Source organism: Hypanus sabinus, chromosome 18, assembly GCF_030144855.1.
Source record: "Hypanus sabinus isolate sHypSab1 chromosome 18, sHypSab1.hap1, whole genome shotgun sequence".
In the NCBI taxonomy this organism is placed as follows: Eukaryota; Metazoa; Chordata; class Chondrichthyes; order Myliobatiformes; family Dasyatidae; genus Hypanus; species Hypanus sabinus.
This window is the reverse complement of record NC_082723.1, coordinates 40051305-40074391: the sequence shown is the minus strand read 5'-3', so window position 1 is coordinate 40074391 and position 23087 is coordinate 40051305. Positions and strand designations below refer to the sequence as shown.

General features: G+C 50.3%; 1 protein-coding gene and 1 long non-coding RNA gene across 3 annotated transcripts in view; one reads left to right on the top strand and one right to left on the bottom strand.

Annotated features, from left to right (window-relative positions):
* Positions 1 to 2860: 2860 nt before the first annotated feature.
* LOC132407548 (uncharacterized) lies at positions 2861 to 18973 on the bottom strand. The gene is made up of 4 exons (XR_009516503.1): positions 18854 to 18973; positions 17545 to 17719; positions 6801 to 7288; positions 2861 to 3684 (listed from the first exon to the last, which is right to left on the bottom strand). It is a non-coding gene; the product is annotated as an uncharacterized LOC132407548 (long non-coding RNA).
* Positions 8917 to 23087, top strand: part of olfm1b (olfactomedin 1b) — a 39877-nt gene continuing 25706 nt past the window's right edge. The window contains exon 1 of one of the 2 annotated variants that reach the window (XM_059994248.1): positions 8917 to 9278. In XM_059994248.1, coding sequence (XP_059850231.1) covers positions 9189 to 9278 — 90 coding nt within the window. In that variant the 5' untranslated portion in view covers positions 8917 to 9188. Of the gene's footprint in view, positions 9279 to 18648; positions 18994 to 23087 lie in introns of those variants that run through there. The other variant, XM_059994246.1, reaches the window with a different exon arrangement.

Here is a 23087-nt window from a genome sequence, read left to right as displayed (position 1 = left end):
GCGTCCTTTTTTTTTTATATGGTTTCCTATGGTGTGGCCTCCACTGAGCCCTGATCACAACATCATTGAGGCTGTCTGCGATTCTTGAAGACACAGAAATAAGCAGGACAGCCAGAGTCTGCCGAAGAACTGTGGCAATTTCTCTAAGACGCTTGGAACATCCTACCAGCTGATTTTCTTATCAAACTGCTTAACAGAGTACCTAAGAGAATTGATGAAGTTTTAAAGGCAAAGGATGATCACACCAAGTATTGATTTGATTTACTTTTTTGCTGTTTACTGCTCTTTTATAGTGAATGTTTTGATATTTAGAAACTTTCTATTTCTTTATTTTTGAAAGCATCTTCGCTTTACAGAATTTTTTTAAATGGGCCTAAGACTTTTGCACAGTTTTCATGTCAGAACACAGAGTGAAATGCGCCATTTACTTTCAATCTAAGCAGTTCGCAAGTGTCGTCATGCTTCAGGCGCCAACGTAGCAATGCCCGCAGCTTACTAACCCTGTGTCCTTGGAATGCGGGAGGAAACTGGAACACCCAGAATAAACCCACGCGATCAAGGGGAGAATGTACAAACTCCTTACAGACAGCAGTGGGGGGGGGATTGTACCCCGATCAGGGTTCGCTGGTGCCGTAAAGCGATCGCGCAAAGCTCTACGCCACCGTGTCGTCCTTGTTTGAAGTCGCACTGTTGATTGTTACCTTGACATCAAGGGCACAAAACCTATAGAGTTGGCTTTGTGTGTCCATGTTTGAATATAAGCCATACCATAGTCCAAGTGCTCCTGACTGAACTCCAACTGAACAGCAATAGTGAGTCGCTGTTTATGAGTAAGTGGTCCTCCATTAGCTGAAGGAGTGAAATCTGTAGCTAAATAGGAAATAAGTGGATTTAGTACAGCCTAAAGCAAAAGATTAACTGGTACATTTACCTGGAGTGGCATTATCTGATCTCATCAGTAACTTTTCACTTAACACATGCATCAATACAACATCACTAGCAACCCAGTAATAACAGTGCAGGCCCCAGCTATCAATTATTTACTGAAGAATAAATGGAATTAGCAGACAATGATATCAAGAAGTACACCTCAGAAATAATGGATCGCATTTGATGGGCTTTGTGAAAGCCATGCTGGGAGACAGAAGAGAAATAAATTCAATCTCTCTGCAGGACGCCTGCCTGAGTGACAGCAGGCTCGGTGGAGGAACTGTGCTTTGTGGGATGATGCACTCATTCCAGTTAAAGTTGACCGGTGCTAATCGACCATGAGTGTAAACACGCAACAAATCTACATTTTTTTTTGCTTCTAAAAGAATTTAACGTGCCGAATCTGAAAGGGGCTTGTCAGACTTTAAAAATTTCAGGGTAGGTGCTGACGTTTAATATTCCACGCTATCCTCCTCTCGATTCCTGCCCCCTTCCTGAACAATCAACATTTCTTCTACCCCCTTCCCCCATGTACTTTCCTATCATCTCTTTAAATGTTTTACCTCAGCTTGTCTTTGTGGTATCCAGTTCCATTTTGTCTCCTTCTGACTCCTTGTTAGATTTATTATCTTTCCTAGGTCTAGCCTCCCTTTTGTTGAATGCACCAGCTGCTTTAACATTGGCTGTACTAAATCCACTCATTTACACTCTCCACACGTAAGTCATCAAACCTCTCCTTGAGAAAGACGGTCCTCGGATTTCTGATTAATAAAGTAATCTTTTCCACGGGCCATATTTCTCGGTTCTGGCAACACCAGCAGCTGTTGTGTTTGATATTGAGGGAGAGACCCACCGACAGCAGAACACAGGCTATTCAACTCAAATTTATTGACAATGCTGCTTGGACAATACCTGAACTCCTCTGGTATGAGAGTGGCTAACGCAGCGATGTAGGAATAACCTCTACAGCAGATGCAAGAATCTGGAGCGAAGAACAAGCTGCTGGAGAAACTTAGTGGTTCAGGCGGCATCTGCAAAGGGGAGCTGGCAGTCGATATTACAGTCCAGATAAAGAGTCTCACCCAAAACATGAACTGCAAAATTCCCTCTGCTCATGCTGCCTAACCTGCTGAGTTCCTCCACAGCTTGTTTTTTTTTGGCTGTCAGTCCTGGCATCTTTCTGGTGAATTCTGTTTTTTGCACTTGCTCCAGCTTTTTGCTATCATTTTTCTATAAAATATGTTCAAAGGCAATCAGATTGCTCCAAGTTCGGTCCAACAAAAGTTCTGTTCAACTTTAACAGTTCAATCCTCTAGGAATACACACCAGTATTATCCACATTTTGTGGTGAATTCTGTGAAGTCCGAGTGTCACTACCAGAACAAGCAGAGCAAGTCACCTGTAAAGGAGTAATCCAGTAGACTACATTGCAATGGAAGACACGTTATCAGTTTCCACATGTCCCAGTTGGGGATGCAGTCCTGAAAGAGATGACTTCTCTTTGAACTATTGTCTTGGGAACTTCAGCGTCCAAGCCAATGAGAGACTCTCACTTTAACAGGGGCCTTCCACATCTTCCAGTCACTGAGATGAACACCAGTGTTTCCAGGAGACTGGCTGAAAAGGCAAAGATTTCTCAGCCAAATAACTGAAGACTTGCCCCCCACCCCGACATCTGAGGTTCAACGTCAGCAAGATGCTCAATTTCAGCAGGTCATTGGCCAAAGAAAGAGACTGGGGAATAGAAGAGAGAGAGAGAGCCCACAGGGCCAGAAATTTACTGTGAGACTTGGGGGTTGTTTCTGGGATCTGGAGGAGGAAAGGCCATGAAGGGGTGTAAACATAATACAACTTTTAAGTATATGACAGAAAAGCGACAAGAACAGGGCAAACGCTTGAGCAATGGACAACAGGACATAGTCAAGTCAAGACAAGTTTATTGTTAGTTAATTATACACATGTATATAACGTATATAACCATATAATGTATAGAAATGGGACAAACTTTCTCCGAACCAGGCTGTAAAGCACGGTAGTACACGTAACACACATATCGCACAATAACTTATGAAGGTAAGGATATAATCCGGGAATGAAGGGGTTAACATATGAGGAGCGTATGGCAACTTTAGGCCTGTACTCACTGGAATTTAGAAGAATGCAGCGGGGGGATCTCATTGAAACCCACCGAATGTTGAAAGGACTAGGTAGGGTGGATGTGGAGGGGATGTTTCCTATGGAATGCTCTGCCACAGACAGCAGTGGAGGTCAGGTCCACGAGTATACTTAAGGCGGAAGTTGATTGCTTCCAGCTCGGTCAGGACATCAAAGGATATGATGAGAAGCCAGTTGTATGGGGTTGAGTGAATTCAGGATCAGCTATGATGGGATGGCAGAGCAGACTTGATGGGCTGAATGGACCAATTCTATTCCTATCTCTTATGGTCTTCTGGTCCGATGTTCAACTGCTCCCATACTTGATGGAGATGTGACTTGTCTGGATGCTCTCAATGGTGCACCTGTAAAACGCGGTTAAGGTGGGGTGGTGGGGGGGGGGGAGCCTTGTTTGCCTCAATCTTCTTAGGAAGTGAAGGCACTGCTCTGCCTTCTTGTTCATGGAGGTGATATTGAGGGACCATGTGGGGTCATCCATGTTGTGAACTCACAGGAACTTGGTGCAGTTAACTCCTTCTCCACAGAGGTATTCGCAGAGGTTGAGCCAACAAAGTCTTGGACCAGTGTAAGTTTGTAAGGCTGTAAACCAACAAAGAACAAACTTGGAATGGTCGAGTCTAATGGTAATAACCTGAAACCCTTAGCACATTAGATTCCATTCACCTTTCAGCTGTGCACATTGTCCTGTTATCACTGATTTTTGCTGCTTGCCTTTGAGAACCCGGTGAGAAACTGCATTCTTGAACACGGAGGTGAAAGTAGACAGAATTGACATGGTAGATATATGTATTTGATATCGCAAGTCAGGTTCAATTAAGTTATCAAAGTTGCAGAAAAATTGGTTCCGCATGGAGGGAAATGATATGTGAATATTGCTTGCGATGAGGCCATTGGTCTTTCCAATGTTTACTACTCAGTGTCAGTAAGTGTAACAATAGAGAGAGCACTACACAGTAATGCAAAATAAACTAGAACAAGTTAGGAATAGAAGCCAGGGGGAGCAACTGGGCAATAGTGATGGCAAAATAGTAATTCTGGTCTGGATTCAGACTGTTAAAACTACCAAGTTATACAAAGAGAAGATTTGGATGGATTGTAGTGAAGACTGATTTTAAAAGGGTGGCACAGTAGTGTAGTGGTTAGCACAACGCTTTAAAGGACCAGAGACCCGGGTTCAATTCCCGTTGCTGTCTGTAAGGAATTTGTACATTCACCCTGTGACCATGTGGGTTTCCTCCGGTTTCCTCCCATTGCCCAAAGACCTACTGGTTGGTGGGTTAATTAGTCATTGTAAATTGTCACATAATTAGGCTAAGATTAAGTCCGGGTTTGCCAGGCTACAATGCATCTCAATAATTAACAAATTAATAATATTGTGGAAATAGGAAAGCAGAAACAAAATGGTAACTTCCTGTTAACCAACAAGAATGACTGAACGACCCACCATGGATGGGTAAATAAATAAATAGCAGATAGATAATAAAGAGGTCAACAACAAGAATTTAAAAAGTACCAGAAAGCAGTAGTGCAAGTGTGTATATAATTATGCCTCCCAAACTGGATGATCAAGTTAGAAATTTCAGGCTTAACTAACTTAAAGAAATCAAGTGGGTGCATGCCAGAGAAAAGCCACACAGCCTCAAAAGCCTATGTATTTGAAAGGTGGCTTAAGCAAGGGATCAGGTTAAAGAGCTGTGTAGATTGTTGAAGGGGGACTATATCAAATGCAGCTTAATGGCAAAAAGATGAGGTGCTAATATTTTCAGATGATTGTGAGTTCTACTCCACAATTTCCTAAAAGTTAATTATCATTATTTAACATAAAATAGAATAAAATATTTTACAAACACAGAAATTAAAGAAAAAATGTTAATTAGGGATAAGATCACCAAGGGATGTGCAAACCAAACTCACGCCTATTTTAAGGTGCTTGGAAGTAAGTACAGAGGAGATGTCAGGGCTAAGTTTTCTATGCAGAGAGTTGTGGGTGCGTGAAATGGGCTGCCGGCGATGGTGGTGGAGGCGGATACGACAGGGTCTTTTAAGAGACTCCTGGATAGGTACATGGAGCTTAGAGAAATAGAGGGCTATGGGTAACCCTAGGTAATTTCTAAGGTAAGGACATGTTCGGCACAGCTTTGTGGGCCGAAGGGCCTGTATCATGCTGTAGGTTTTCTATGTTTCTAAAGGATGGGGGGAATCTCACATAAAACTTATACACTGGTAGAGTTGCTTTTGACCGAGTGGCCTGCATCTATCTGTAATTACGTGGAGCTCAAGGCATCTAAGACGAGACATTGGACAGCACAGGGTACAGAACGGATGCTGGTGCTGTCTGTGCGGGTGTGAACTGATGCCTTCAGATCAGGCGTTCATCCGGGCATGATCAATATGTAGCCAAGGGCCAACACGTAGCTGCGAGGGAGGTGACAAAGCACGGGCCCATGGGGTTTCCAGGGACAAAGCAACGGGGCAGCGGAAACTGCAGTATGTGATTTCCCACATCCGGCTAAGAATGAAACCGCGCGAGGGCTTGGAGAGCAAAGGCCAGGGTAAATCAGTCCTGATCGGGGTGAAGGCTTGTGGGGCCAGATGGATCTACCACAGCTCTGACTCTTTTGTGTGTGGCGTTCCCACCCAGCCGGCTGCACAGTTGATTGTACATTATAAAACTACTCAAACGCAGAGAAAAGGTTTCAAAAAGCAAAACATAAGCAGGCACTGTCGATACAAATGCAAGCCACATTTCACAGACTTTAATTCTTATTGTGAACCTCCAGCACTGACTCTCCTCTCACAGATGGTGTGCTGGAGGTGGCTTTTCTCAGCAGCTTTCCTCTCTAGGTGCTCGGGGAGGGTGACATTAGAACATCCGCAGCAACTAATCCAGGACCTTGCAGCGTGTCCTTGGCTGCGAATCATTCGTTCTGCCGATAAATTTCAGGCTCACCAAAGACTCATGAGGTATTAACCATGAAGTTGATCGGGGCTGTTTTAGTCTGGACAAGGGACGGGACGCTCCAAGTCACAAGAGGTGCCCTCAGATGAATGCAAAGCGGAGGTTGTCGAGAATACCTCTCGGCGGAATCTCCCTTCCAACCTATTCCCCTTCCCCCCACTCTCTCTGCCTCCTCTGCCTAAAGATTTATTCCCCCTCTATCAGCCCTTTCATTCTCACTCTCTGGCTCCATTCTCCTTCCCTTAATCGGTCCCGTCCCCTTTGCCTGTGCCCATTCTCAAACTCTGTACATCTCTCCACTCCCACTCACCATCGTACTCTCGACCAACACTATTTTCTTTGTCTTGCTCTTCCCCCATCATTCTCCTACCTCCCCCTTCGCTCTTCTCTGTCTCTTTCCCATTCTCACCCTCTCTCCCAAATGCCCCTTTCCCCTTTGCCCTCCATCTCTTACTCTATCACTCCTTTCCTCATTCTCCCTCTCCCCCACCCCACCCCTCACAACAGATGGGCAGAATGGTTGTCCAGCACCACTGACCCCACTCAATGCTGACGTCGGATGCTGTCTGTGTGGAGTCTGTAGAGATCCCTCCAGATGCTCCTGTTCACGACTCAAGATTGCTCATTGTCACAAGTGTAAAGGAGAATGAAGTAATTGTCACTCTACATCCAATGCAGCACAAAAAATACAATAATTAAAAAAACATAATCGATCTAAATACATAAGATAGCTTACATGCATAGATTGGTTGTGTGTCCATAAAGTGACGCTAGGCACAAGAGTGTCTGAACATATGGTGACTGACAGGAAGTGATAAAGTAGCAGTGTTTGGGGTGTTGATCAGCCTTCCTGCTTGGGGAACAGTAACTGTTTTTGAAGCCTCCTCCCTGACGGGAGTGGGACACACAGTCCATGAGCAGGGTGGGTGGGATCCTTCACGATGTTAGCGGCCCTTTTCCGGCATCTTGCACAACTGTCCTTGACGCCGGGTCATGTGGTGCCAGTTGGGCAGTTTTGTCCACCATAGGGCAGCTTCCGTACCAAACAGTGATGCAGGTTATTGGGGCGCTCCCTACTGCAGATCGTCGGAACTCCATGAGTGGGAGGACTCCCTCCGGCCGCCTCAGAAAGCGCCGCTTTCCTGACGGTGTAGAATCTGTTCTGGGACCATGAGAGGTCGTGTGCGATGGAGGTGCCCCGAGTTTGAAACCACTGTATTGTCACTGTAAAGTGGGTGTGAGCACTGTGAGATCTCCTCAAGTCAATAACCATCTCCTTTGTCTTGGGTGGGGCGAGAGTGTTTCCTCCCTCCTCCCAAAAATGTGAGGGTCGTAGGTTAATTGACCGGAGTAAACTGTCCCAAAAGTAGTTGGGGTTGGGGGGGGGGGGAATACAAGGAGAGGGGTAAGTTATGGGAATGTGGGAGAATAAAATGGGAGTAATCTAAAGGGCCTGTTTCAGTATTCTACATCTGTCCTCACACTCCCTCCCTCACTCCTCCTCCTTAACCCCTCCCTTCATCTCTCCCTCCCTCCCCATCCTTGTCTGCTGCTCATTCTCACTCACCCTGTCCTTCCTCCTCCATCTCCCCTCACATTCACCCCTTCTCACAGTCATGTATACTCTCCCATTCTCTCGCCCTTTCCTGTTTCTCATTCCTCCTCTCCCCCCACATCCTTTTTTCCTTCCTTTTCTCTGCTCTTCCACCCTCTCTCTCCCCATCCATTTCTCTCCTCGTCCCCCTCACCTTCACCTTCCCTTTCCCCATCATTTCCCTCTTCCCCTTCCCTCTCTCTCTCTACTGCTTTCTTCCCGCCTCCTTTTTCCCCCTTGTCCCTTTCACCTCCCTCCTCTCTCTTGCCTCCCCCTCTATCCCCTCACTCTCTCACTCCTCCACTTTGCTCTCCCTCCCACTCCCCTCTGCCTCCCTCTCCCTCCCTCCCCCTCTCTCCTTCCTCCCTCCCCCTCTCTCTCCCTCCTCCTCCTCCCTCCCCTCTCTCCCTCCCCCTCCCTCTCTCCTTCTTCCCTCTCCCCTCTCTCTCACTCCCCTCCTCACCCTCTCTCCCCCCTCTCTCTCTTCCTCTCCCTCTCTCCTCTCTCTCACTCCCCCTCCCTCTCTCCCCCTCTCTCTCTTCCTCTCCCTCTCTCCTCTCTCTCACTCCCCTCCCTCTCTCCCCCTCTATCTCTTCCCCTCCCTCTCCTCTCTCTCACTCCCCCTCCTCCCTCCCCTCCCTCTCCCCCTCTTTCTTCCCCTCCCTCCCTCTCCCTCCTCCTCCCTCCCCCTCTATCTCCCTCCCCCTCCCTCTCTCCCCCTCTCTCTCTTCCTCTCCCTCTCTCTCACTCCCCCTCCCTCTCTCCCCCTCTCTCTTCCTCTCCCTCTCTCCTCTCTCTCACTCCCCCTCCCTCTCTTCCCCTCTCTCTCCTCTCTCTCACTCCCCCTCCTCCCTCCCCCTCCCTCCCTCTCCCTCCTCCTCCTCCCTCCCCCTCTCTCTCCCTCCTCCTCCTCCCTCCCCCTCCCTCTCTCCCCCTCTCTTTCTTCCCTCCCCCTCTCTCCTCCCTCCCCCCTCTCTCTCCCTCCTCCCTCTCTCTCCCTCCTCCCTCCCCCTCTCTCTCCCTCCTCCTCCTCCCTCCCCCTCCCTCTCTCCCCCTCTCTCTCTTCCTCTCCCTCTCTCCTCTCTCTCCCTCCCCTCCCTCTCTCCCCCTCTCTCTCCTCCCTCCTCCCTCCCCCTCTCTCTCCCTCCTCCTCCTCCCTCCCCCTCCCTCTCTCCCCCTCTCTCTCCTCCCTCCCTCCCCCTCTCTCTCCCTCCCCCCTCTCTCCCTCCCCTCCCTCCCTCCCCCTCTCTCTCTCCCTCTCCCCTCTCTCTCACTCCCCTCCTCGCCCCCTCCCTCCGGATTGATGTCACATCCTGTGCTAGCTCCCGGACCCAGACACGGGCTGGAAGCCGCTCTCCGCTCGGATCTGCCCGCGGACCCGCTCGCTCGCTGCCGGCGGGGCTGAGATGCGGCTGCGGCCAGGCGCCTGACCGGGGACCGAGCGGCAGCGGCAGAGGGCGGAGCGACGAGCCGGGAGCAGGCGGGACAGGTGCAGGGAGCCCGGGACGAGCGGACCGGAGCGAGAGCAGCATGGAAGCGCAGCCCGGGGGCAGGAGGGAGCGCGGCCGAGTCCGGCTCCTCACGCTGGGGGTCCTGCTCATCAGCATTCAGCTCACCCAGGTGAGGACCGTGTGCGAGGGAGGGGGCGCGGAGACCGAAGAAGCCGACCCTGGGATCAAGGGTCAGGGCTCCTGGTGTCGGGGAGGGGGTCAGCGGTCAGTTGAGGAGTCGTGGGTCAGTGGGTGGTTTCGGCAGGGCTGTTGTTGGTCCGGCTTTCGGAAGGAGGAGGCTGTCATTGAATGGAGGGTCAGTGGCCGGGTTTGAGGGTTGGGGTCAGGTTGAAGGTCAGAGGACTGAAAGTCTGAGGAGGGTAAGGTCGAGGAGGGGTTGAGTCTGGTTTGATCTGCGGCTTTGAAAGCCTTGGGGAGGGTTGCCGAGGACTGGGGCGGTGAGCAGGGTTAAAGATAAACCATAGTGGGCAGGGGTGGCTGGGCATCGGGCTACGGGGGGGGGGGGTCTCTGCCAGCCCAGGTGGTATAAGCTTCCTCCCAAGCCTTGACCCACCGAACCGCGGGGAGGGGGTGGGGAACCCGGTCCTTTGAAACACTTCCACTGTAAACTTTATCTGAGTTAGATCTTCTCAGACACTCCTCTGGGATCGGGGATGCTTGGTTCCGTGGGTTCTGAGGTGGTTGGTGGGACCAATGCACCGAGTCTCACACAGGAAGTACCTGGCGTGTTGTACCTATGCAATGAGTAGAGACTACACTAGCAGGTTGACTGTAAGTTGAGTTAAAGGGGGTAGGGGGAAGGAGGAGAGAAAGGGGGTGGAGATTCGACTTGCAGGTGTACTTAGAACTAGGGACCATTGAGTACAAAAGAGTAACATTTCCAGCGAAGAGAACCCGGTGTGTGGGGTGGGATTCGCTGCCACTCGGCGTGGCCCAGGTGAGCTGAGTGGACAGAGGGGAAGAAGGATTTCTTGGTGGGGTCGGGAGCAGGCTGACCCAACTCTGGCATGGACAAGCAAGCCACGCCGACGGTCTGGGGCGCCTGCCGGGTAATTGCGAGGAAGGAAGAGACGAGTGACAAGGAAATGGGGATAGGGGGGGGGGGGCAGTGACAGCCACACGGTGGGTTGTTGGGAAAGAAAGGAAGGAATTGTAAGAGGGTCATTAAGGAGAGTGATGGAGTGGGAGCGGACAAGGTCTAAAAGCCTGTGTGTCTGGAACGTGGACGTTCAATTCTTCCTGCCTGTTGTGCAATATGTATTTATAATCAAATTAGGTATTTATTGCTACCTGTCAGCATGATTGCTTTATATTTAAAAGATGCAAAAAAAAACCCTGGTTATTTAAAATACTGCAAAGACGCTCTGTTCTGTTGTAACCGCCGGTTTATATTGATGTGAAATTGAAATCGATAGGTAATTTGGTGTGAATAGAGATTTGAGGATTTTTATATTGGATTTTATTTGGTTTATTTGGTCAAAAGTAAACTGCAGCTTGTGTTTCACTGCTGATTCCCGTTATTCGTGGTTTATCCGATGTAAATTTGTTGAGCTTCTGTGATGTGAGATTGGATTGGGGTGCGCTACAGCCTGTTGCCAGCAGGCGGCGCTGTTTACCGTACTATGGAGACCGGAGAGGCGTCCTTAAAGTGACAGGTTCCCCATTGTTTCCTTAAGGTAACAGATGGCAGCGCATTCTCAAAGGGACAGGCTCCCGGTATCAATGAGTAGAAAGAAGCCCATGAATATATCCACATTAATTGTGCACGAAAGTATTCTTTCACATTCATTCCCACATTGTTCCACCAGAATTTGTTTTTACATCAGCAAAAATAGGTAGACTTCTGGAGGAAGTCGGTGGGCCGATTGGCATTAGAGGCGGCAGAGGGACGGTCGACTTTTAGGGTCAAGACTCGTCACCGCAAATGAGAGTATCGAGATATGATGGCCAGCATAAAGGGGGTGGGAGGAGAGGAGAGAGGCAGGGGCTGTTGGGCGGCAGGTGAAATGGGGATGATGGGCGGGTGGAGGGGGAGAGGAGTGGGGGGAGTAAGGTCGGAAGTGATGGGTGGAAACAGGCCGGGAAAGGGGTCAGGCGGGGGTAGGTCGAGCCTGGGGCTGGGTGGTGGAAGGTGGACAAGTGACATGTAAGGAGGATGATAAGTTGAGCTAGATAAAGCTGGAACAGGCTGGGGAGGAGGTCGAAGGCCCAGTGGGTGGAACCAGGTGGGGGAGGGGAGTGGGAATACGTGGGGTAAGTGATATCTGACCCCATGTCCGGATTGTAGATGATATGAGGCACTGTCCTTCAGTTTTAAGTGTGGCCTCACAATGGCTGTGGAGATGACAGAACTGCGCACTCGGAATGGCAATTGGGGGCAAGAGCGCGGGTGCCCCCCCCCCCCGAAAGGGTCACCTGGTCTGTAACTGGGAAATTGGTTTCTCCAAGTGTGGTGAAAATGTGCCTTTGGTACCATCCATGCAAACAAATTAATTACAACAGTGCATTGAGGAAATACAATAACAGAGTGTCACAGGTACATAGAGAGAGTGCAGCGCAGGTAGACAGTAATACTGGGCGGAGGAGGCCACATCAGGAATAGCAGGCGTGTAGGCGAGGCTGGAGGTGAATCCTTGCCCCTCCTAGGAAGGGCCGTGGCGGCGAGGAAGGGGTGTAAGGGCAAATGCTGCAGCTACGTTTGCAGGGCAAGGCGGTAGAGGTGCGAGTGGGGTGGGAGAATGAGTGAACCCGGGAGTTCCAGGGGGAGTGTAGGGGGAAAGAGGCGGAGGGGAAGGTGGGATTTCATCACAGAGCTGACCGCTGGGCGCCGGCTGAAGTCGGCCTCTGTCCTGTCTGCTGAGAAGGGGCGAGGAAGCTTTTCTGAGAAATGGAGGTGAGGGCGAGTGCCCCATCACCCACAGTGAGGAGGGAGCCACGTTTCCTGAAAAAGACCATTTCAAGCGTCCTGGGTGCAGGCCCCCAGTTTGTGAAGCGATACAGCAGCGATGGAGATACTGAGAGAAAGGGGCGGCATGAAACAGGGTGGGGGGGGAGATGTAGCGTAGGTGGTGAAGCTGCGGGAGTCGGTGGTTTGTGGTCAATATCAGTGGATTGTTTGTGTCCTCTCAGATGGAGACAGAGATCTAGCAAAGGGAGTGGGGTCAGAAACCCATCGAGTAAAGTTGAGAGTGGGGTTGAAGTTTGGACAAAATCGATAAATTCTTCGCGTGCGCGGGTGATGTCAACGATCTAGTTGCTGACGAAGTGGGGAATGAACTAGAGACCCTATCACTCCTTACTCTTCCGTCCCTCCTTTAACTCCACTCCTCGGGCCCTACCCCTCCTCCAGTAATCGGACATCTCAAGCTTTCTCTCCGGACAATCTGGAGCAAGCTTTCAGGTGTCCGCCTCTGCTCTGTGTGCAGTTATCCAACATTGACTCCATTAATCCAATTAACCTTGTGACTGCGCTCTTACACCACCGCTTGTCTGCACCGTCTCTTCCCAACATTTACAAATGTATGATCGATAACACGAGGAAATCGGCAGATGCTGGAAATCCAAAGCAACACACACAAAATGCCGGAGGAACTCAGCAGGTCCGGCAGCGTCCGTGGAAAGGAGTACATAGTCCACATTTCAGGCTGAGACCCTTCATCAGGACTGGAAAGGAAAGGGGGAAGATGCCTGAATAAAAAGGTGGGGGTGGGGGAAGGAAGACGAGCTAAAAGGTGATAGGTGAGGCCTGGGGGGGGCGTGGAAAAGGCTGAGGATTGAGGAATCTGGTAGGACAGGAGAGTGGGGGGAAAGGGAAGAAGGAGAGGACCCAGAGGGAGGTGCTCTTCCTTCCCCTCCCCTCACCTTTCCATTCTGCAGTCTTCCTCCCCTTCCCTTCCAGTCCGAAGAAGCGTCTCGGACTGAAACATCCCTCCCTCCTCCATAGGCACCACCCGACCTCAGTCCCCAGCATCCTGTGCGCGCTGCTCGGCATTTCAGGCATCTGCAGGAACGCCACCAATGTTCCAAAATTCTCCAACAAAATCTTTCTTTCCCTCAACTGAAGGATCTGATGGTTTCTGTCAATCAGCTGCTCTCTCTTCACCGTGGCGTCCAGGGGTTCCAGCATCTCCGTTCACTTAGCGCCCACGCTTTTCCATCAAGTTCCTTTATCATTGCATACCACAGCACCCAGAGATTCAGGAGTGCCGCTGGGATTGTTGTATCAGGACATCCTGAGACTGTGAAATGTTCTCAGTAAGCACTTTCCAACTCAGTTGGAGGCTTTGACTCCGAGAGCTTGTCCCTTGTGTTAACATTTTCTGCGCCTTGTAAAAGTGCTCGCGTTAAAGTGGCAGTTTGGGGCTGGTATATTAATCCGGTGATGTCAGCGGTGGTATTAAAGGAGCAACGGGGGTTCTAATGCAGCTGCGGAAGGCGTCGCAGGAGTGGGGAGAAGCAGGAGGATTTTCGCAAGTGGGGGGTTAGCTGGAGACGGTGTCCAATAGGAACACATCGGATAGGAGCAGGCCATTTCAACCTCTGCCGTCTGCTCTGCTAATCAATCTGACCACAGCCCATCTACTTGTCCATCCTATATTCCTTCAAAACCTAGAAATATCAGTTTAGGAACGCAATCTATAGCTGGGCCTTCATAACCCTCCACGCAGAGAATCCCCGAAAATCCACCAGCCTCTGCGTGAAGTAGTTTCTCCTCATCTCCACCTTAAACGGCCTGCCCCTTCCTTTGACATTGTGACTCCCCCGCGAGGGGAGACGTCCTCCCTGCGCCCATCCTATCAAGCTCCCGAAGAAATGTGTGCGCTTCAGTGAAGTTTTGCTGCAGTGTGGAGAACAGAGGTCTGTTCTGCAAAATCATACGGCAGTGCTCCAGTCCATCTCGGCCGCACTCTTGAATTTCCGGGTTCGTCCCTCCAGGAGCGGACTCGCTCAGGTCTGATAGTTCTAGGCCGGCATTTCATTCGTCCTCCTCGCTGCCCATGGATCGTGTTGGTGTTCTTTGACCATCTGAGGGCCACTGAGGTATAAACATTTCCCAGTGTCGCGCCGTTTAAAAATAGTTTATTATTGTTACTTTTGTTTGCGTGTCATCCAGACAGATCACCCCTGCAATGTATATTTGGTGAAATTACACTGCATTTCTGTGCTCTTGTGGCTCTACACTCCCCTCCATGCCCGTGTTGCTGCCCACCCAGTCGCCATTTGCCCTCTCAAAGCTCTGTCATTGTTCATCCTCAGTAATACTCGCCTTAATTCTGCCGAGGCATTGAATGTGAGAGCACAGCGTTATACTGGGGCCACGAAAACCGTAATGATGCTAGAGCCAGAGGGCTGTGCACGCTTCAGGGAAGGGGGACACTGCCCATCCTAGAGGCTAACGCCACATGACTTCTGTTTGTTCGGGAACAGTGTGTGGCACTGGGACTGCTCAGGGAAAAGACTTTAATGGGTGTGTAAACCATTAGGAGGGGCTTCAACAGGCTGAGATGGATGAAAGACCCAGTAAGAGTGGGAGTGCAGAGGATGTTTCCTCTATCAGGGGAGTCCAGGCCCACAGGGTACAGCCTCCGGGTACAGTTTAGAACAGAGTTGAGGAGGAGTTCCTTTAGCCAGAGGGTGGTGAATCAGAGTCGTGAGGGGTATTTAAAGCGGTGGTTGATAGGTTCTTGATTTGTCAGGGTGTCAAAGGTTGCAGGGGAAGGCAGGAGAATGGGGTGCAGAGGGATAATAAATCAGCCATGACAGAATGGTGGAGCAGAGTAGATGGGCCAAATGGCCTAATTCTGCTCCTGTGCCTTATAGAGGGAGCTAGTTTCCGGAGCAGAAAGATTAATAATAGAACGTTCGACAGGACAGGGTTTTTTTTGCAATACAGATTGGAATATGCCCAGCACACCCCCCCCCCCCCCCGGACGGGTTTAACCTGAGCCCAGTCGCTGGACAATTTACATTGGCCAATTAGCCTACCACGTGTACATCTCTGGACTGTGGGAGGAAACTGGAGCACTTGGAGGAAACCTACACGGTCATGGGGAGGACATACAAACTCCTCACGGACAGCAGCGGGAATCGAACCGGTGTCGCCTGTACTGTAAAGCGTTGTGCAGACCGCTTCGCCACCATGCCACCCCCGGCAGGCTCCCCACAACGTCCAGTGCCAACCATGGTACCAATTCTCCTCAGCCTGTACATGACAGATCTCCCTCAGCTCCCTGGCGCTACGCGGGCTTGTCTAAATGCCTCTCACTGATTTAAGATCAGTGATAACCTTTTCTCCTGAAGCCTGTCGTTCCTTTGAGCATTGGCGGATAGAAGCAGAAACCCATGCACTGTTGACGAGCAGGGCAACACAGAGGGAGTCAGGGTGTGAAACTGGGCTGCCCGGTTCCATTCAGGTGACAATGGGCACCAAGGGCAGGACGGCTTTACATTTCCAAGCTACTTTGGATCCGATTCTTGGAAAACGGCAATCAGACTCTAGATTTAAATTTTACAGTTAGTAGTCACTTTGTTAGGTATCTCTGCTTGTTCATGCAAATGCTTCATCGGCCAATCATGTGGCAGCATAAAGCATGCAGACATGGTCCAGAGGGTCAGTTACTCTCCAGAGCAAGTATCAGAACAGGGAAGAAATGGGATTTTGACCGTGGAATGATGGTTGGTGCCAGACAGGGTAGTTTGAGAAAGTGCTGATCTCCTGACATTTTCATGCACAGCAGTCTGGAGTTTACAGGGAATGGGGCGAAACACACACACACACACACACACACACACACACACACACACACACACACACACACACAGACAGACATACATACACACACAGACACACAGAGAGAGAGAGACACACACACACAGAGACACACACACACACAGACACACACACACACACACACACACAGATACACACACACACACACACACACACACACAGACACACACACAGACACACACACACACACACACACACACAGATACACACACACACACAGAGACACACACACACGGGGACACACACACACACACACAGACACAGACACACACACAGAGACATACACACACACAGAGACACACACAGAGACATACACACACACAGAGACACACACACACACACTCACACACACACGGACACACACACACACAGACACAGACACACACACAGAGACATACACACACACAGAGACACACACACACACACACACACACACTCACACACACACGGACACACACACACAGACACAGACACAGACACACACACAGACACACACAGATACACACACAGAGACACACACACACACACACACACAGACACACACAGATACACACACACAGAGACACACACACACACACACAGACACACACACACACACACACACAAACACACACACACAGACACAGACAGAGACACACACAGACACACACACACACACACACACACAAACACACACACACAGACACACACACACACAGACACACACAGATACACACACACAGACACACACACACACACACACACACAGACACACACAGAGACACACACACACACACACACACACACACACACACACACACACACACTCACACACACACACACACACACACACACACACACACACACACACACACACACACACACACACACACACACACACACACACACACACACACATACCCCATCCAGTGAATGGCAGGTCAGGTCAGGAAGGCGACGGTAACTCAGATTGCCACCCGTTGCCACGGTGATGTGCAGAAGAGCATCACGTTAAACGTGGAAGTGGATGGGCTACAGGGGCAGGAGACTGCGAGGTTGCACACTGTCCACTTCATGGGGTACAGCAAGTGTCTTAACAAAGCGGCCGCTTTGTGTGAATGAATATTCCAGTTCGAGTTCCTTGTTCGGGCCACTAGAACCTCAGACTTTACTGCGAGTACAGAAAATTAAACAATTTGCATTCATGGATTTCCTTCACTAGGCAATTCACGGGGAAAAATTCAGCCACCGCTCGGTACTAAGCCGCATTAGGTATACGACGGGACCGAAAGCTAAGGAATTCTTTTCGTGGAATTAAAAGTGAGAAGTTCGAAGGTTTAGGGAAAATTTGCAGATTTTGAGCTCTCGACAGTGCTGCAGGGGTTAAAATCGCGGAAACGTCAAAAGGTAGATCGGGAGTGGGGAGGGGGGTTATGGTGATTGGGAGTGGGGTGCGAGACAGGGCACGAAGCTAAAGTGGGTCAGTGATGATGGAAGAGGGGTCGGGATGAGTGAGGCTGCAGCGCCACTGCTGGGAGGGTAAAGAGCAAGGCGGATTGTAACCCCATGCTGCGGTGGGCATTCCCGGGATTTAGAGACCATTTACCTGTGAGGAATCCCAGACGTAAGCCGCTCCATATCCGAGCCCTGCCGCTCCTCGCCAGTACTGGGCGCTGGTTGGGGAGGTTCGGGGCTGCAGTATCTGGTTGAGAGATGGCTGTAATCTGCACTAGCAGGCAGACTGGGCGCTGTAGCCATGGCAACTGCGAGCACTGTGAATTCTGCATACATTAAGACACAGAAGTAATAAATCATTCCAGCTTTTGAATCTTATTTTCAATGCGGAATTCTTTTTTTCCCATTTTCTTTTCAGTAGACACTGAGTCTCACAGGGAGTTCCACACCACACACACTGACCCTCACTGGGGGACAGATACCCCACACACACTGACCCTCACTGGGGGACGGGTCCCACACACACTGACCCTCACTGGGGAACGGGTCCCACACACACTGACCCTCACTGAGGGACAGATACCCCACACACACACTGACCCTCACTGGGGGACAGATACCCCACACACACTGACCCTCACAGGGAGTTCCACACCACACACACACTGACCCTCACTGGGGGATGGGTCCCACACACACTGACCCTCACTGGGGGATGGGTCCCACACACACTGACCCTCCCTGGGGGATGGGTCCCACACACACTGACCCTCACTGGGGGATGGGTCCCACACACACTGACCCTCACTGGGGGATGGGACCCACACAGTGACCCTCACTGGGGGACGGGTCCCACACAGTGACCCTTACTGGGGGACGGGTCCCATACGCACTGACACTCATTGTAATTGGCTCAGTGGATTTTAAATTAACCGCTTCCCTCCCGGAATCTGTGCTACCAGTGCCCAGGCCACTGAAGTTTACTGTACAGATTCCCCGGGTACTGACTTTCCCGGGTCGGAACGGTTCTCCGTTCCCTGGCACTGCCCACTCCTGGTTTCACAGGGTGAATGAGGGAGAACATTTGAGAGAGAGATGGGAGCTTAGAGCGGGCACTTTTGGTATTAGGGAGGGTCGGTGGGCAGGTCCGTTCGGTGTGTACCGGGGGAGGGGGGCGGGTCCGTCCTCCTGTACCGGGGGCGGGACGAGCCTTGCGTATCCGCGTCTGATGCCCCACTCTCCCAGTCACTCTCCAGTGAGCAGCGAGCGCGGCAGCTCCCGCCGCCGGAGCCTCGTGTCTCCCTCTCCCCCGCCCCAGCCTTCGCTCGCCGCCCCTGCCACCATGCTCCCGTTTGGAGCGCGGCTTCTCACTGCCCCGCTGATGCCAAAACCCGCCGCTGCCCCGCCTGCCCCACGTTACTCGGTATGAGAGAACTGCAGTCTTCCCGCAATGACGGTACCTCTGCTAAAGATCGGGATCGTCCTGAGTACGATGGCCATGATCAGCAACTGGATGTCCCAGACTCTCCCGTCCCTGGTCGGCCTCAACGCCACCAGGCTGACGGCGGCCAGCGCTGGGACACTGGACCGCAGCACTGGGGTGAGTGCCGGGGGGAGAGGCTAGAAGGAAGGACCGCGAATGGGAGAGAGGAGGGAGAAGGACGGGATGGGAGAGGCTGAGTAGGAGAGGGGGAAGAAGGCGAATCGCAGGGGCAGAAAGAGGATGTGAGGGTAAGCGGGTGGAGAGAGTGGACGGTGAAATGAGTTGGGAACGGGATAGGAGAGTGAGGAGGAAGCGGGGCGGGAAGAGAAGTGAGAGGAAGGCCCGAACGGCGAGGGGAGAGAGAGAGAAGGGCCGAGGGGCTGGAGAGTGAACCTATTGGAGAGATGGGCAAGGAGAAGTGGCGGGGAGGGAGATGGTAAAGGAGGCGGATTGAACGCCTGATTAATAAACTGACTGACGCCGTTTGCAGGTCGCCGGCTCCTGTAAAAGTTGTAATATCCTTCCGAGATTTCGGTATGAATTTGGTGACCCGCCCCAATCGGGCGGAGAGCGGTTGCTGTGCGGTTGTTTTAGCTGGTGAGGGTCGGTATATGCTGGCAGATTCCGCGGGCAGCCGGTAAAACCCGGCTTCGGGCGACCCTTCAGATGCAGCGAACCCACGCCGGTTAAACTGGGCATCAGTGTGAGGTGCGGTCGGGGTGCGGGAAACGCCGTGATGCAGTTTGCGATGGGGGCAAGAGAGCGAGCGTTGCAGCTGGGGGGGGGGGCGGTTCACCCGGCCGGCCCCTTCCGGGCCAGTGTGCGATTCCCCCAGTAGCCCTTCACCCACCCCCCGAGATCTCTTTAGGAGTCTGACTGCAGACAGTGTCCTCTGGATGGGTCGTTTTGACGAAGCGCGTTGCTCTGTCCCAGACCAGCGCCCAGTTTGGTCCCCGAGCGTCATGTCGTGTTCTGCGTGGAATGGGCCGAGTTTAATCGCTGGAGCCCGTTCCTTCACTCAGTGAGATTACCCCGATCTGTGAGCTCCAGACAACCCTTCATTCCCTCTGTCCTTTAGTAACTGACTTGGAGTCAAGTTCTCCGAGTCCAAACTTCCGCACTCGGAAAGTTTTCTGAAGTTCGCTGCTTTGGGTCTGGCGCGTTTGAACCGCTTCGAGTTTCGGCCAGAAGGAATGGTCCTTGACAGCTGGACATTTTGGAGGAGATGCTGCAGTTTTGTTCCTTAATATATTGGCGTGTCTGTAATTTAATGCTTCCACCTACCTTGGCCAGAATGCTTTGAGGTCATCGCGCAAGAGTGCAAATACCGCAACATCAAAGTCATTAACAAATTAAGTACCAGGTCGCGGCGGCGGGCTGATGATCATATCACCGCCTGCCGGAATATGTGATCTAATAGATTCGTTGAACTTATGAAGCCATTCGGTGCGATGTCTGCCCCAGCCCCTAAAGTCTCACCCTCCCAAGTACTTCCTAACCCGAACGCAAGAGGTTCTGCAGGTTATGTCAATGCAGAGTTACACACGCGCTGCGGGAACTCAGCGGGCCAGGCAGCATCTGCGGAGAGGAATGACCAGTTTCCAGCCGGGGCCCTTCATCGGGGCTGGAAAGGAGGGGGAATAAGGAGCGGGGTGGGTCGGGGGAGGGAGTACAAGCTGGAAGGTGATGGGTGAAGCCCGGTGAGTGGGGATGCAGTGAGAAGCTGGAGGTGATAGGGAAAAGTCAAAGGGCTGAATAAGTGGTTTAATAGGAGAGGAGAGTGGACATTGGGAGAAAGGGAAGGACGGGGCACGGTTGGGGGGTGTGTGTGGAGAAGGGGCAGGGGGGAGCCAGGTGGGAAATGGAAGAAGAGGGACAGGGTAGGGGAGAATTAAATGTCATTCTTTCAGTGGTGATGCTGATCTCTGTCCCAAATACCCTTAGAGGCAGTGAGCTTCACAACCCCGGCACCCTCGGAGTGGAAAAACAATTACTGATCTCCCCTCTGACGTTTCTACATGTATCAGATCGGATTTTTTTTTTTGCCTTTCTGACAAGGAAAATGCTTCCTTCCTGTTTTCCCTCATAACTTTACAGTTACATCACCTCAGTTCCCAAATCTGTACCTGTCCTGCCTGGTTAGCATTATGTCCTGCCAACAGGTCCCGGCTCGAAACTTTGGCTGTACTTTTTTCCATAGATGCTGCCGGGCCTGCTGAGTTCCTCCAGCACCTGCCCGTTGCTCAGATTTCCAGCATCTACAGATTCTCTCTTCTGCCACCCAACTAAGTTGTCAACTGCATCAGCAATTTGCTGATGGTTCTGTGAGCTTTGGCTTTTGCTAACTTTTTATGACTATTGGAAATTTCACTCATTGCCTTCTGGACCCTTACACTCATTATTCTTCAGTTTATTAATTTAGTCAACCCTTCAGAAAATTCAGTTTGAGTTCATCAGCCATTTCCAACTTTATTCCAGCTTCCATTGATCAGTTAAAAAGATTTGTGAGGCATCCAGCCAATTTTTCTGTAATTATAAACCATAAATTTCCAGACGGTTGATCCATAAATCTTTGGTTTTCATACACTCAACTAGATAATCAAGCGATGTGCAATTTTCAATTATGCTTCCCAGATGGAGGGAACTAGGAAGATGATAGTAGGGGTTTCCACAATATTCTTACCTGATTCCTTTAATTCCTTGGATGGAAACCATCTGGTCCTGGGAATCTGTAACTCTTCTCTTTGTATTATCTTCTTGGTGTGATCCTGTTCAAATGCTTTTCCTCAGCCCAAAGTACTTATCCAACATATGCACCAATTCTTCACTTTGCTCTACTGTATAATCATAAATTTCAAAGTGATCACTCTGTTCCTGACCACAGAGTTTCAATAAAACTGCTCATTTATTGTTGTATCCCTTGCTGTACATTTTGAGATGCCCTGATATTTGCAGATTTTTCTAAGTCAGAGATTCCCAACCATCTTTATGTTGTGAACCAATTCCATTAAGTAAGGGGTTCATGGTTGGGAACTCCTGCTTCCCCTGCTTTAATTGTTACACCTTTAGACTAGCTTTTGAATTTCTTTTATATCTTGACTCCTACCTCTCTAGTTGCTGGGGTGGGGGCTGTTTGAAAAAGTAGTATTTTTTTACCTCTCTTTAAACTGGATCTACAACAAATTTTTAACACACTCCATCAACTGTCCATCATTGAAGAGGTTGCTGATTTTACTAGGGACAAGCCAGCCTTCCCTAAATCTAGAAGTGTAGCAGCTGCTTCATCCTTTCAAATGTAACATTGAATTTGATTATTCTCTGATCTCTGTATTTAAATGTTAATGCATTACTGCTGCTGACAGTGAGATCGAGCTAATTATCAAATCTACTCCAGGTTTCCCTTGCCAATTCTGGGTGGTGTTGCAGAAAAACTACCCTGAGTCTTACTGGTCTACATTCCACTTTATTTTGGAAATTAAAATTCTACATTAAAACCACTCTGCCTTTCCTATATGCTTATTTAATCTCTGCATTTACTCATCCTAATACTTCATTGCTCTAACCAAGGGATGTATGAACAACTCCCGAATCAGTCTTAAATCCTTTTAGTTTTCTTCATTCAACCCATTAAGTCTCCACTGCCTGCTTGCCTCATGTTATTTCCTCTCATTATTGAAGTTATTTAATCTTTAATCACTAAAATTATTTCTCCCAACTCAACCATTTTCTGATTCTTTTCTGTAAACTCCGTAACAGTATAATTTACGCTTTATATTCATTTGGTTCTCGGAGGCAAACACATTAACCTCAGCCCCTATTGTTTTGTTTACTCTCCCATTTCTCATTTCCATCTCCTGGTTTTATTACACTTGTGTTAGGTTTCATTTTCCCTGTACTGGCTGAGGCAAAGTTTCTGATTTATGCTCCCTTCCTTCTCAGTTTATTTTTTGCTGAATTGAGTATGTCCCCACCACAATTTTCTGGACTGAGGTCCCCCCAGTTATCCAATGATCCCCTCAATATAATCCTTGGTTTTGCCTGTGAAGCTAGAGTGGACGTGGAGAGGATGCTTCCCATAAGTGGGGAAGTCCAGGATCGGGGGGCACCGCATCAGAATGCAAGGACATCCCTTTAGGACAGAGATAAGGAGGAATTTCTTTCGCCAGAGGGCGATGAATTTTTGTGGTTCACTGCCACGGATGGCTGTGGAG